The 15,779-nt window shown below is 30.9% G+C and overlaps 2 protein-coding genes across 2 annotated transcripts in view; both read left to right on the forward strand.

Moving 5' to 3' along the window:
- The window catches only part of Tmtc3 (Transmembrane O-mannosyltransferase targeting cadherins 3), a 29,860-nt gene extending 18,583 nt beyond the window's left edge, over window positions 1-11,277 (forward strand). The window contains exons 8-12 of the mRNA XM_070643473.1: window positions 370-1,122; window positions 2,887-3,073; window positions 3,176-3,456; window positions 3,800-4,244; window positions 4,328-11,277. Of these exons, the coding sequence (XP_070499574.1) occupies window positions 370-1,122; window positions 2,887-3,073; window positions 3,176-3,456; window positions 3,800-4,244; window positions 4,328-4,350 (1,689 nt within the window). The 3' untranslated portion in view covers window positions 4,351-11,277. The remainder of the gene's footprint in view (window positions 1-369; window positions 1,123-2,886; window positions 3,074-3,175; window positions 3,457-3,799; window positions 4,245-4,327) is intronic.
- Window positions 11,278-11,540: 263 nt separating this feature from the next.
- Window positions 11,541-15,723, forward strand: lace (serine palmitoyltransferase long chain base subunit). Its single transcript, XM_070643483.1, has 4 exons — window positions 11,541-11,832; window positions 12,246-12,726; window positions 12,843-13,647; window positions 15,164-15,723. The coding sequence occupies exons 1-4, from the start codon at window positions 11,713-11,715 to the stop codon at window positions 15,378-15,380; spliced, it is 1,623 nt and encodes a 540-aa protein (XP_070499584.1). The 5' UTR covers window positions 11,541-11,712; the 3' UTR covers window positions 15,381-15,723.
- The last annotated feature ends 56 nt before the right edge of the window (window positions 15,724-15,779 follow it).

Below are 15,779 nucleotides of genomic sequence, written 5' to 3' on the forward strand. Positions count from 1 at the left end.
TCTGAAATTAATAATTACTAAAAAATTCCACCAAGTTGATGCTCCCCTGCATGGTCAAACATTATTTCACATCAAATATCAATTCTCGTCAGTCATTCATTGATTTTTAGGTCGTGCAACGTAATCAAAAAAAAAAAATTGTAAATTGATTTCAGCCACATTACGTAACAGCAAATGCAATGACTGCTATAAATTGATTAAATGTTGATTTGTGGATGCTATTTTTTAAATTAATAGGAAATTACATAAAATTTATATTTTTCCCCTCCTTTTTTCTTTCCATGTCATTTCACATCATATCCGTTAAAACGACACATAAAAAATGGAATCGGACACATCAAAATGAAAAATTATAAATAAAATGTATAGGGATTGGCATTTATGGTCCTTCCATTTCTGCCGGCAAGTAATTTATTTTTCCCAGTTGGCTTTGTCGTTGCTGAACGTGTACTGTATATGCCATCGATGGGCTTTTGTCTTATTGTTGCTTACGGTTTTCATCTACTATCTGAAAAATGTTCAAAGAAAATGGTCTGGTGCTTTATGGCATTTTTCATACTTTCACATTCAATGAAAACATGGTCCAGAAACTTTGATTGGGAAACAGAATATTCAATTTTCATGAGTGGCCTGCGAGTGAATAAACGTAATGCAAAGCTTTTCAATAATGTTGGGCATGCGCTCGAAAGTGAGGGTAAATTTGATGAGGCATTAAATTATTTCCAAGCGGCAGTAAAAGTTCAAAAGGATGACATTGGCGGCTGGATTAATGTTGGACGAACTTATAATCATTTAAAGTCATACAAAGAGGCTGAAAATGCTTATTTAATTGCTAAAAGTCTATTGCCAAAAGCAAAACCCGGCGAGTCTTATCAAGCACGTATCGCACCAAATCATCTTAATGTCTTTTTAAATCTCGCAAATCTCATATCGAAGAATGCAACAAGATTAGAGGAGGCAGACAGTCTATATCGTCAAGCGATATCAATGCGTAGTGACTATACACAGGCATACATCAATAGGGGTGATATATTAATCAAATTAAATCGTACGAAAGAGGCACAAGAGGTCTACGAGCGTGCATTACTTTATGACAGTTCCAACCCTGATATTTATTACAATGTGAGTATTATGTTCAATCCAACTTATACATTTTTTAATGTACCGTACTCGATTCTGATTTCTATATTTTTCGTGTAAACTGAAAACATAAAAGTGCTTTCAACTTTTTTCCTTTTTTTGAGCACAAGTTGAATGTAATGTTGCATTTGGAATGAACTTTATGAATAAATGGCATGAAAGCGACAATCAAAAGAAGTGGAAATATTCCATTTTTATTTTTGCATAAATCTGTTGCAGTCAAGGAATAGAAAACTTTTCGATTTTCATTCATGCACAATTGTCTCGAACACTTTAGAAAAATAGAAGATGGAGAAAAAGTAGCAGCAGCTGAAAGTTTTTCCCTCTCCTCTATGCTAATGGAACTTTGTAATTTATTTCCATTATCAGTGAATAAGGAATGTTGATGTAGAGATGGTGAAGATATAGTATGGAAAAATATGAACAGTTAGACATCTGTTTGTGATTTTTTCAGAGCAGCAAAAAAAAAAAATAAGAATAAATATGAACTTTTAAAAAAGTATGGCATTTGGCAAATGGTCAGGACGTAAGGAACATTGTGGGATGGTAAATGAAGTTCATGTTGACAATTTTAATATTTATTGGTTGGAAATGAAAAAGTTTAGAATTAAAAGTTTTGAATTGATTTATGACTTTAACGGTTTTGAAAATTTTAAATTAATTTTTAAGTGACTTCAGTAAAATTTTTTTTTACTTTTTGATGAGTTCAGTAAACAAATTTTACATTCAAAAACAAAGTTTGCATAAACTTTATACATTAAAATTCACTTCTTATACACTCAATATCATCTGTCCGAGGTAGATGAACACAAAGCTAATTACGAAATTTACTTAATTTTCATAAAAGATGCTACCACTCACTCAATATTATCTCAAGAAGCTTCAATTATTTAAAGAGTATATGTATAAACTTTTTCATAAAAATGTACAGAAAAGCAGCAATCTGCTATTTATTCTATCAAGCAAGAATGAGTGAAAGCGAGTAAAGTAGCAAAAAAAAAAGTTTTCACTTTTTGCTCCATGCCGCATTTCTTCTTACACCTCGTGCTTCTTCATATTTAGTCATACATATAAATATATATTTCGTACATTGAAATAAAGAAAAGAAAAACCATAAGAAAAGTTTTTCATTCTTATGCTTTCGTAAGCAAAAAAATAATACATAAGTACTAAACCTTATTGAGCTACTTCAGCGCATTTTTGTGTCAGTAATCAGTAATTGGTTACAAAGTTAGATCCAGTAAGATTCAAATCACTTCTTATAATAAATTAATAAATGTTAAAGGATTTTATCATTTAACGATTTTTTAGAATTTGAATTTTCTAAAGCAACGCTTTAAAATTATTTCGTTTCTGTTTATGAAATGAAAAATAGGCAAAAGTCATTAATTAACATGCATAGATATTGATTTGAGCTACAATATCTAGTTGCCGAGATCTTGTTCCTTACCCAGCCAGCCAATCAGCCGACCAAAGTGCATTATTAAGCGATCCTTTTTTAAAAATGTGCAAAAAAGTAAGTAAGGGCACACACAAGTAAAATTGGCAGGGCAATGTTTCTGGAAAATTATGCCCTTCCTCCATCTACTCTACATCACATCTTATTTATTCAAAAAGTTTACCATCATACTTTAAATTAACTTTAATATGGTGAAAATTATGAATGAGAAATCAGAGAAAACTTTTCCTATTTTCCATCATCATTTCTTTTATTTCCTTTTTGTTTTGTTGTTTTCATTCCAACAGCTCGGGGTAGTGTTTTTGGAATTGAATAAGCCAGCACAAGCTTTAGCGTATTTGGATAAAGCGCTCGAATATAATCCAGACCATGAACAAGCATTGCTTAACTCAGCAATTTTATTACAAGAGCTTGCACGCCCAGAGCTTCGGAAAATTGCTCGTGAACGACTCATGAAGCTACTCGAAAAGGATGGTAAGTACTGTAAACATCTCAAAATGAGATTTTCTGACACAAAACAAAAAATTGTAATTGAAAATCTTTCTTTTTTTGTACTGCACAACATGATGAAATTAGATCAAAATGAAAGAGTTTTTTTCAACTTGGGAATGTTGGCAATGGATGATAGAAACATTGAAGAAGCTGAACATTACTTCAGGCGAGCAATTCATATAAAAGAGGATTTTCGAAGTGCACTATTTAATCTAGCACTCTTGTTAGCTGATGACCATCGACCATTGGAAGCTGCACCATTTTTAAATCAACTTGTAAAGTATCATCCTGATCATGTAAAGGGACTGATTTTACTTGGAGATATTTATGTAAATACACTCAAAGATATTGATGCAGCTGAGCATGTAAGTTCTGTCCTCAATTTTAAATATTATGCATTTTTAGAGCTAGTTTTTATGCATATTATATAGCATGTTGCACCAACCATGCTGAGTATGTCAGATTGTCTATTGTATCATGTGAATGTAATATGTATTTTTTTTAAATTCTGACATAACACATGAGACGTACGTAACAACATGCGCTGAAAAAGTTTTGTTCCTTACATGAACCTTACTAGCTCTCTTTTTGTTCACATAAGACTCAATGGAGTTGATTTTCGATTTAAATTAAATTTTTCTGTATCTTTCTATTCCATTTATTCCATATCACATACATACCTTGCCTTAATGTAAACTCCTCATATAGTGCTATAAGAGAATCCTTCAACTAGATCCTGTCAACATACAAGGATTGCACAATTTGTGTGTGGTATATGTGGAACGAGGTTTATTGGCAAAGGCTTATGCATGTCTAAATGAAGCTCATAAGCTGGCACCGAATGAAGATTACATAATCAAGCACATACAGATTGTAGAGACACGTTTGGCAAAATTAAAGGCACAACCATCATCAACACGTGAAAAAGACTTAGCATTTCAAGAGTTTGATCCACGTGAATTTGGTGGACGTAGCTTAAGACAGAATAAAGTAGACTTTAAGAGCATGAAAACATCACAAGTTGGTGGAGAGAGGCCAAAAATTGTCCAAACATCAAAGGATCCTGTCTTTCTCGACTCTCATGCAGCCGATAATTTTCAAAAGCATGAAGGCATGAAACGGATACAAAATAATTATGCTACAGATTTAGACGGTGAGACACAGAAAATTATTTTTTCAGGCATAAATTTTAACCTTTTTTTTTATGTGTTTGTGTCCATTTTTAATTCAATTTAGATCCATCAAGTGGAATGTCATAGCACTACTATAGAGTTTTTACCACACCAAACTTTTTAGTGCCAAAATAAAATAAAAAAAAAATTGTGAGGAATTTTTGTCCAATGATTTATGCTTCTCCATACATTCATACATATATCCACATACATCCCAATTATTAATATTGGCACTAAAAAAAAAACCTACAGCGGGAGATGCTACAAACATTTATTTCGCTTTAATTTAATTGATGTTATTACTGTGTACATTTTATATGTTTACATGAGACGAGAACAGAACAAAAAAAGTGAAAAAAAGTCCCCGATAGCTGAAATACTTTAAAAAAATGAGAGAACCTGAGATTTATATTTTTTACTGTGCTTGATTTTTTATTCTTTTTCGTCATAAAATAAATTTTCTCGTACGATTTATGTTCTATTTGTTATGTTGTATGATGATAATAATATATATAAAAAATCATGAAGCAAGGGAATGGATATTCAATGCTAAAGATGAGTAGATGAATCTTATGGGAGGTCGGAGGTAAAGAATGAAATTAAACAGACCAAGAATATGGAATAATGTACTTTTAAAAGGAATTTAAGACGAAGCTTTTTGTTAAAGAGGGTTTTATGCTATCTTGAAAAATGGATTTAAAAGGCTATGTACTTTTTAATGGCATGCTGACATTAAAGATTCAACAGAGAGTGAGACAAGATGAAGAAAAATTCAGAATTTAATGTGATCTGGCATGTCTTGGAGTGATTTATTAACAAAAATTTTTATGATGATTTTGAGTAGGTAGTAAAATGATTTTCAATAGACTCAATGACGTCTATGGCAAAATAAGGTACGATAATGATAATTTGAGGTAAACAACGCAAGATGATTTGGCAATGACGACTAGGTAAATGAAGAAAAAAATGTCTTAAATAATAAATTAGTCGCTGAAGCAAATGAAGTTTTGGATTGACACTTGAGTCAACTTTAAAGCAAAGTAAGCTCTAACTGTTCAAACCTTGAGATCCAAAGCGGTGTGTTCTTTGTATTACAAGCCTAATGTCAGGGTTTCCAGGGTTTTAACGAACCAGAATCAACGAATTTTCAAAGTCGAGGTCAAGATTAAAAGGAAATTATACGAATCTTGAGCCCAAGAATGGGTCTCAAGAACCTTTGTCTCTTATTTTTAATACTAGACCTGGCTTACTTTTTTGTCGATAATATCAAGAATGTGCAGCTGATCCAAAATAAACTTAATTATCTATCAAGATAGATGTTGTTGTTCACACGAAAGTCTAGCAAGAAGTGTCCATTTAATAATGATAGCCACTTGAACAGCATTCAAGGGAATAGCTTCCAAGACACTTTCAACATGCTATCATCACCTGTCCGTAGCTGTTAAATTCTGTCATTAGTCTTATAGCGATGCAACAATAAAGCTGTGTGTCACGGATCATGGCTTAACTAACGGCGCATCGTGTTATATATTTTACTAATCTTACCAGTCTTTAATAAGCCTAAGAAACTGATCATTAAATGCTGCTTGATTCATCCTTTTTGAGCTTATTTAAGCCTAATATAGCCTAAAATTGAGCTAACAATAGAACTAATGAAAGACATTTTTTTTAAATTGGGTACACTAGTCTAAATTTAAGTGCCCACTTAGTCTGATATTATAAGAAAACATAATTAAGTTAACTATTCGATTTCAACGATTATATGATCTCAAACTGTATTTGCAAGGTATACAAATCATGTATATATATCCACAAATGATATAGATCTGCAATACATGATCAATTCTCTAAGGCTAGCTCCAAGACATACCTTCATTCTTTGACTCCTATCGTATGGGTAAGTGATAGCTTGTTGTTTGTGACTATATAATAAACCAAAATCTAGAAGAGATCATGGTTAGGACAGCTTAAACCAAGCTTCAAATGTCAACCCTAACAGACAAACAGCAAATTCTCAAAAGCTTGCTTACTTAAAATATCCTAATAGAGTATCGTGAGTTACTCTCACCATACTCTGCTCTAGAGAACAAGCTTTTGCATACTAGAGCAACCAGCTAGCAACTAGCTCTAATCCCAAGAAATTCCAAATCTGCGCATATAAAAATGTCTCATTCCCTTGAACGAAGTAAAGAAACGATAGTGTTTAAAAAGGAAATTATGATATATGTGCATCAGAGAAAAGACCTTAGTTAGCTTTATATATTATATTATGATATATTTTCTACAAAAAAATACAAAAATGATGAAAAGAGAAGAAACAAAAAAAAAACTTTAACTAATCAATGACGTAAATATAAATGTGATGATTGTTTGTGGAAAAATCTAGTGAAAAAAAAAATCTTGTAGGAAGCAAAAAAAAAAATAGGTTTAAGAGCAGATTTGACATTTTTATGATGATAGAAAATAACTAACTACTTACATCGAGTTCAAACTTTTTCACTGCCTTCGCTTGTCCCATAAAATTAATAAAAATTAAATAAATAACAGAAAAACTTTCTTCTTCTTTCTCGGCTCCTTCTCATCAAGTTTATGAGCTGAAAAACGATAAAAAGAGAAAAGCTTAGCTTAAAGAAGAAGAAGACATGCTTCTCTTGTCAATGAGGGCGAGAGTGAAAAAGTTTGAAATCGATGAAAAGAAAAAAAAAGATTAAAAAAAGACATAAAAGACTGCGCTATTGAATGATTATTAAGGATCTTATAAATTTTTTTTTTTTTCATCTTCTTTCTCCACGTTTTTTACTTTCCTTTCCCTTTTCCTCCCTTTTTCCTACTCTTATGAATAAGATTTTTCTTCTTTTTTTCTTCTCTTATTTTCCTTCCTTTTTCATACACAGTTGAGTGAATTGAGATGAAAATTTGACAAGTCCGGTGTTGGATGATGTGGATGTAACAGGGGATGAGCATATTTCATTTGGTAATCGACTATAAGAGGGCATTTGAAATTTGTCTGAGTGACACAAAGTAGGTTCCCCGAACAGACAAGGATCAAGCTCACGAGCTGGGTTATTCAATATGATCATTATCTGTTATGGACACGGCATAGAAAAGGCAGAAAATATTTAAATAGGACAGAGTGAATCTAACTTGAGGCTGAATTCCATCAAGATTTCATCTAATCTAGTTCACACCTGTTAGAATTGGATTTCTGTAATGATCTACCAATGGCTTATCATCCCAATGCAGTAATAAAGAAGATTCAAAAGATTCATAATTTATATACGGCACTTTGCCATATAGTCGAACAATCTTAGATAGCTCAGTGATATGTAGGAGCATGTGACAGAAAATCTAAGGATGTGGGTTCAAATTCCACTCGATATCCGTTATTCGGACTTTTAATTTCTCTGTTAGATCCACAACCTTAAGTGGACAAAAATACATTATAATGAATAAGTTTTATGGCAAGTTAAAGTCTAGTTGGATGACTAGTTCTAGTATTTTTGAATGCTACTGCAAAACTTCTCAGTCTCAATCTCGAGATTTATCGACACCCAAAGACTTCGATGAATATCCTCTAGTCTCGATCTCATTCTCAATCTCGAAAATGCATCAAAATTCCTCAAAGAGACTTTGAGAAGCTCGAATAATAATTTCAAATGAGGATTGAGGGAAAACTTCCATATAGACCACATCCTCATCCTCTATCCACACCAATTTGAAACTCACAATAATATAAAATTACCAACCGGACTTGTATCATTTTTATTGCATAAAATTCAATTCAAACATCAATGTAATACACACATATAATTTTTGAACTTTCATAGACGCTGATCCGTACTTAATGACATATTAGAGAGCTGAATGATTCACGTATACAGAAAAATAAAATACATGAAATAGTCCTCTCCCCCCTCTTTTTATTGTAAAGAAATACCTAATAATAATAATGTAATACGATGATAAAAATGATAAAAAAAAGAAGATGAAGAAGACGAAGAGAGATGAAGGCATATAAAAAAATCTATGCATATAGAAAAACACGATAAAAAAAAGAAGCTGAAAAATTATATTTTTTTTTTTGTGCTTTCACATATTTTTGTGTGAAGCATTCAGGAAGACTGTTAACGGAAACGGTAGATGATGATGTTGAGTTGAGTATCATACGAAATATAAAATAATAAATAATAATAATAATATTAATATAGGAAAGAAATAAATGAAGCCCTGAAGAGTAAAATAATAATAATGATGATGAGAAAAATGTTTTATTTTTTTAAAACAAAATATGAAATAAAAAAATAAAATAAAAATTGTGAGGAACCCCCCCATCACATAAGCAGAGAAATGATATTTAGTGAAAAATAAAAAAAAAAAGTTTAAATGAACGTTAGATAAAGTATTAAAAAAGTGAAATGGAATCCTCATGAATGAATGATCTATTTAGGCAAAAATAGGAAAAGTATATATTACATAAAAAATAACATGTTGTAGTTGATGATGAAAGAAAAGTTTTGTTTTTCATTTTTCATATTCTAAAATAGAAAGAAATACATTGAAAAATGAAAATTTTTCCATATGAGTGAAACTTTTGTCTCATTTGGGTGATTTTGAGATGCTTTGAGTCTCTTTGTTTTCAATTTTTATGAATATTGCTTTGTTTATGAGTTGTATCTATGACAGCAATTCAATTTAAATTTATAATTGAAACAGTATAAACTAAGAATTTAAGCTTATAATGAAATTATTCATAAATGCAATTTTAAAATACTTTTTGTTATCAAATTATTCAGCTCCAATTTAATTGTTTTACTTTAAAGCAATTAGCAGCAATGTCTAATAATTAAATTAAGATAGATTTTTGCAGTTGTTTACTGCTTGAGTTCAAAAATTGAACTAAATGTTTGTTTACATTGCAAAAAGGGGTGTGCAACTATGTTCAATTAAGTAAATTCATTTTAAAAGTTGAAAGTTTAGACGAATTTAAACTTATTTTGCATCAAAATTAAATCAAGAATCTATTTAACACTGCACAAAAGCTTAAATTAACTCCAAAATCACCCAATCAAACATATTAAGTTATCCAAGTTATTAAAATGAAAGGATTAAATGAAGAGAAATTCTTTCGACTTTATAATCATTCATTTTTCCAACTAGTTTCCATTCTTATTCTTTATGTTCTATCCAATAACCCTCATCACATACACGCCAGACTCCCCCAAAAACTCAGAGATATTTAAATAAAGAAAATGATAAAATCATTATTATTGTGCCTTTAAGAGACAAAAAAAAAATGGAAATACCTAACAACAAAAGTCATGTTATCATTAATCGCTTAATTTTTTTTTCAACCCTTTTTATTATTAACGCCTTTCTCTCTCACACTCTCTTCCTTCTTTATCATTCTCTTTAATTATGTATACTCAAGAGGATAAAAAAAAAATATGAAGAATGATATAAGCATGTACTTAATATACTTTGTGCGTACATAGGACCTTTCTCTCCACTTTTCCCTGTGTCATTTTTATAGGAAAAATACACCCGAGTGACAATTTTTGTTATGCGACGACTATGTGACACATAAATGACACAAATAGGAACTATAGAAGCTTTATTCTCGGAAATCGTCATGAGAATAGCCTGTAAATTCTTTTGCTGAGTGGCGGAAATTCCTGAATGTCATGATATAACAAGATTTTAATCTGAACAGTGATGCTGATGAGCACAAAAAGAAAAACTATAGAAATGCTAGGATTAATATTTTTATACCACTGGAGAACTTAATGGGAAAATATACAAGAAAATTAAAGTAAAACTTTATATTCTCGCTGTTGGGTTAGACTGCATGGTGTTAATGTTCAGTTGCTTGAATTACCACCATATTACAAACATATGTTTTTCACATTCAGATGGTAAAACTTGTTGCAATTTCACTTTTTTTTTATTGCTCATCAAAAAGCACTAAATTATTTCCGAGTAGCATATGTGGCATGAGTTACATATGTGCCTTGGTAAAACTTAGAAAATGATAATTTATTTCTCAATGTGAGTCAATGTTGCATACACGCTACGTTGATGACACATTCAGAAGAGCAACATTCGTGCTACATCACAGCAATATGTGACAAAGTAACAACTTGTTCACTTTGTCACAAAAATTTACTAATTTTGTCTTAAAAACATCTCATCAAGCAACTTAAATGCCATGCTACGTATTGCAACAAAAACAATTGAGCTTCGTCTAAGCAACGTGTGAATTACTTCACAGCAACGTGTGATCTACGTCGCACCAATGTGCGATTTCATCACAGTAACGTTCGAGCGATGTTCAGCAACGTGTGATCAACGTCACAGTAACATGTGAGCGACGTTTTAACAACATGTGATTAACGTCACAGTAATCAGTGTTTCAAGTCACAGCAACACGAAAGTCAATTTAATTCCCATCATGCGACACACAGGCCAATTTATGTGTCACTTGTCACTCGGGATGTTTTTTCCGTTCTCATGAAAAATATTTTTTTTTTTGTGAAGCATGTTTTTTTCGCAAATTGTACTTAGCACTTAATGATGATGACATTTTCTTCCAAACTCATTCACTTCACTTCAATCGCTCGTTAAGACAAAAAAAAAGAGAGAAAATTACATGAAAAGAAATATTTTTTTCATCTCTATATCATCTAATGATGCTAACGGCATTCAACAGATCTCTCTCTCTTTTTTCATAAACTCCTTTATAACTAATTAAGTTTTAAAAAGTCCATTTTCCTCTCCTCCCCCTATATTTAATGAAAATGAGAGAAAAAAAATAATGAAAAAATGTGTTATGAATGTGGTATGAAAGATAGGAAAATTATTAGAGCGAAAATAGAGCGTATATTTATTTATTAAGAATATTTGTTTTAAACAAACAAAAAAAATGTCAAAAAACGTTAGAAAAAAAGTGAAAATTGATTATGAAAAGTGTACTGTTGTATATAAAATAAAGATTTTTTATAAGTCTTCAAAAAAAAATGAAAGAAAAATGAGAAAAATAAAAATTTGGGAAAAATTGGAAAATTATGTTGTTATTTTTATGTTTTCAGGTGATATTCTCAAATATACATTAGTCTACATCATTAAAACTTGAAGAAACAAAAGCTCAGTTTTAAAAAAGTCATAACGGTCAAAAAATATTCAAATCTCTAACGGCCGAAAAAGATTCAAATTCAAAAGAATTTTACACATCAAGTTGTAACGGTAAAAAAATATTTGAATTATTTTACAGAACTCACCATTACTAAACGCACTCAAAATAATTAAGTAAACTCAGTGTTTTTTGAGTCAATTCGCTGTTTTATTTATTTAAGTGTGTAACCATCAGTTCACCATCATTTTTGGTGTACGAAACAGAAGGAGTTTCAGTAAATCGTTTCTGAAATCTTGATTAAAAAGCCACAAGATTGCGCGATGAAGAATCGTAAATTTGTAAACAGCGATATTGAACCAAAAAGTAATGGTTTACACCTTAAAAATGGATATACTAGCAGTAAAAATACTATTAAAAGTAAATTAACAAATGGACATCACGTAAGTACGATAATCAATGTGAAAAAAACGGAAATTTCCATTCATGAAAAATCAATAAAAGAATAAGCAACACCCCGAAAAAATCATGAAATTTTAGGCCTGTATAGTCTCAATGGCCTTCAAAAATGACATTAATTATGATTAAATTATCTCGTGAAAATGACAATGTTCTGATAGAATAGCTTTATGATTTTAATCAACACCAATTTTTCTACTCTCAACTATAATTAATTCCGGTGAAATTAGTCTTTTATGATTCTTATCATCCATGAATGACCGTCATTAATATTAATGACATTCCATTCCCTATGTTTGTATGTCACAAAAAAAGAAAAACGAGTTGATTAACATTCATGTCAAAAGATATTATTTGCATCTAAATTAATGTATTTTATCTTTGAACTTAATTCTAGGACATAAATGGAGTATCAACAGACAAATATGATAGTATTCATGAATCCAAAGAGAGTTTTGAAGAAGCACCACTAATTACCGCCTGTCTCACATACCTCGGCTTTTATTTGTTAATGATTATTGGCTACATAAATCAATTATTTTTCGTACCTAAAGTCGCAACCGAGAAGAATCGTGATGGATATGTTCCTTTATTTGATTCCTTTGAGAGATTTTATCTACGTTACGTATATCGTCGTGTAAAGGATTGTTGGAATCGACCAATTTGTAGCTGTCCGGCTGATACAGTTGTGCTTAAAGACAGAATAACTCCAGATTTTGGATGGACTTTTGAGTTTACTGGAACAACAACAAAATGCTTGAATCTCGGATCATATAATTATTTGGGTTTTGCACAAACGACTGGACCATGTGCTGAAGATTCAATTAAATCCATTCAAAGATATGGAATCGCTACGTGTAATCCACGCAGGGAATTGGGTAAGCTTGAATAGTTTATTACATTTATTTATTCAGTTGTGAGTCATATCACGTCTTATTGAGTTATTTCACCATTTAACGATTCACTCATTTTTCTCTAATATCTCAATTTGTAGGAACAAATGCTCTACATATAGAGTTGGAACAATTGACAGCAAAATTCTTGGGTGTTGAAGATGCAATTGTATTTGGTATGGGATTTGCAACAAATGCCTTAAATCTGCCATCCTTATTATCACCTGGATGTCTAGTTGTATCGGACGAGAAGAATCATGCCTCAATCATTCTTGGTTTGCGACTTTCAGGCGCAACAATTAAAGTTTATAAGCACAATAATGTAAAGCATCTCGATAAAGTTATTGCCGATGCAATTGTAAATGGACAAAAGAACGGCCAGCCATGGAAGAAGATACTGATTATTTTGGAAGGTGTGTTTAGTATGGAAGGATCAATCGTTAAACTGCCTCAAATTGTTGAAATAAAGAAAAAGTATGGAGCATATATTTATTTAGACGAAGCCCACAGTATTGGAGCAACAGGCTCTCATGGACGCGGAGTTACAGACTTATATGGTGTTAATCCAAAAGACATTGATATATTAATGGGAACATTTACAAAAAGCTTTGGATCAGCTGGTGGCTATATTGCTGGCTCCAAAAGTCTCATTAAATTTTTGCGAGCTAATAGTCATGCACATTGTTATGCAAGTTCAATGGCACCAGCTGTAACACAACAAATTCTGACCTCAATGAAAATTATTATGGGATTGGATGGAACAAATGAAGGTAAAAAGAGAATTGATCAACTAGCCAGAAATACAAGATATTTCAGAAAACGTTTAGCGCAAATTGGTGTTATTACTTATGGACATGAAGATTCACCCGTTGTTCCTATGCTCGTTTACTTGTTCTCGAAAATTGGGTAAGTCAAGTTATAAATTCTTAATTAAATTAGTTCACACTTGGCATTTATCAGCATGTTCTTATGACATTTACGGGTTGTTCGTGCAAGATGTTTAATTTAGTTTGGGAATTTCCTTCAGATTGATTTTTGTTAAAAGGTCAAATCAAATTAGGGACAAGAGAAATCGTTATTTTTTAAAATAAATCCGTTAATTTGAAGTTCAAAAATCTGCAACATTGCTAAATTTAAAATTTACAAAGCCGTTGATCAAAAGTTTAGAAAATTGCGTAATTCAAAACTAACAAAACCGTTAATTTGAAATTCAAAAATCTACAAAATTGCTAAATTCAAAATTTAAAAAGTCGTTAATTTAAAGTTCAAAAAATTATAAAATCGACTTTAAAGTGATGAACAGATTGATGCTAATTAACAGCTCAATAACAATAACTAACATGGCATGTTTATGAGAAAATTTAAACTATAGTTTAGTCGAATCCTTCTGTCATTCCCCTCTAAGCTCCGCCCCTTTATACTTGATGGGGTTTTATGCGAGTAACTTCATAGTTTAGTGTAATTTTTGTGCTAACCAAAAAATTGTCATTAATTCTTTTAATTGATTTTTATGTTATATTAAATATTTAACTGTCATATTCCATACATAAAGCTCTCTACAGACTGAATTTACTGTGATTAATTGTTTAATTTAGTGCAATGTTCATATGGTTGTTATCAATACCGATAATACTGTTCGGAGCACTCGTAATCCTCATCGCAATACTTTTATATATGTATCTTATATCGTTACTTTTTCTTAATCGCGTTCCAATGCCGGAAGATAGAACTTTTTTGGAAATGGCACGACTTTTGCAATGTGCCTAAATTGACAACTTAATTAGAAGGTAATGTGGATTGTAAAATATCAGACACAATTGTATGCTTTATAATTTTCACGTGGGAAGTGTAAAAGCATTTAAGATAAAGAGAAGTCAGTTATGTCTGTGTCTTATCATTATTATGTCATAAAATACTCTTGTTTATAGTAATTCCTTCCTCTGTTTTCTTTACAATTTCATATAAACAATTCATAATATTTTAAATTGTACGTCCTGTTGACATTTGTAATAAGCTGTTTTATCGGAATCATATTCAATTAGTCGGTTGATAATCACTGATATAGCACATTCGATATGAAGATAAAATATAATTAATTAACAATCTTTCTGAAATACTTTGTTCTATGGTTCAGTTTTGTATAACCTGGAAATTAATTATTTGAAATTTAACGGTCAAAAATTATTTGAAAAATAACGGTCATGAATTATTTGAAATTTGACGGAAAAAAGTTATTTGAAAAATAACGGTCATGAATTATTTGAAATTTGACGGAAAAAAGTTATTTGAAAAATAACGGTCAAAATTTATTTGAAAATTAACGGTCAAATATTTTTTGAAAAGCAAAGTTCAAAAATAGATTTGAAAAAGCTATCTAACGGTTAAAAATTTCACTAACAATTTCATTTTCCTTTAATTTTAGTGCCGTTGTGAGAACATTAACAACAAGAAATATAGCAGTAGTTGGTGCTGGCTTTCCAGCCACACCGATCATGGAAGGACGCATTCGTTTTTGTTTATCAGCTGCGCACACCAAAGAACAACTTGACTATGCATTAAGTGTCATTGACGAAATTGGTGACAAATTAGGACTTAAATATTCAAGAAAACCAAAAGATCCAAACCCAATCGAATATTAATTTTTTAAAAATGAGAAAGTGAAGATATTAGATTAAAAAAAAGTTATTTCCTCTTCTAACTTATGTCCTCAGATTATTAATTATTTTTTTATTATGTTTTATGTACCAAGCATAAGTATTTTTTTGTGAAGAGAAGATGTTGGAATAAGCTAAGCAAGACTCGTTCGTTTCTCAGCTTGTTATGGCTTTGACTTATGAGAATCGGCAGTTCTTGACCGGCAAAAGATTGGTACTTTTAAGTTAATACCTCAGATATTGATGGAACAGTTTTGGAACAATCTCGATTAATTATAGCAAAAAAAGAATAAAATCTATTTATCTATTTCGAATTTTATGTTACGTATGTATTTAAGCTTTAAAACCTCAAATATATTTTTTTTTTCGTCTCCCTTTTTGAAA

Source organism: Chironomus tepperi, unplaced genomic scaffold (genome assembly GCF_022539635.2).
Source record: "Chironomus tepperi strain 1889 unplaced genomic scaffold, CSIRO-AGI_Ctep_v1 contig_310, whole genome shotgun sequence".
Classification (NCBI taxonomy): Eukaryota; Metazoa; Arthropoda; class Insecta; order Diptera; family Chironomidae; genus Chironomus; species Chironomus tepperi.

What these genes read in the sequence shown, in the direction of transcription:
- lace (XM_070643483.1), top strand. Translation starts at nt 11,713, where the DNA reads ATGAAGAATCGTAAATTTGTAAACAGCGATATTGAACCAAAAAGTAAT. An exon ending in TAATCCACGCAGGGAATTGG is followed by an intron (nt 12,727 to 12,842) that starts GTAAGCTTGAAT and finishes CTCAATTTGTAG; the next exon opens with GAACAAATGCTCTACATATA. An exon ending in TACTTGTTCTCGAAAATTGG is followed by an intron (nt 13,648 to 15,163) that starts GTAAGTCAAGTT and finishes CTTTAATTTTAG; the next exon opens with TGCCGTTGTGAGAACATTAA.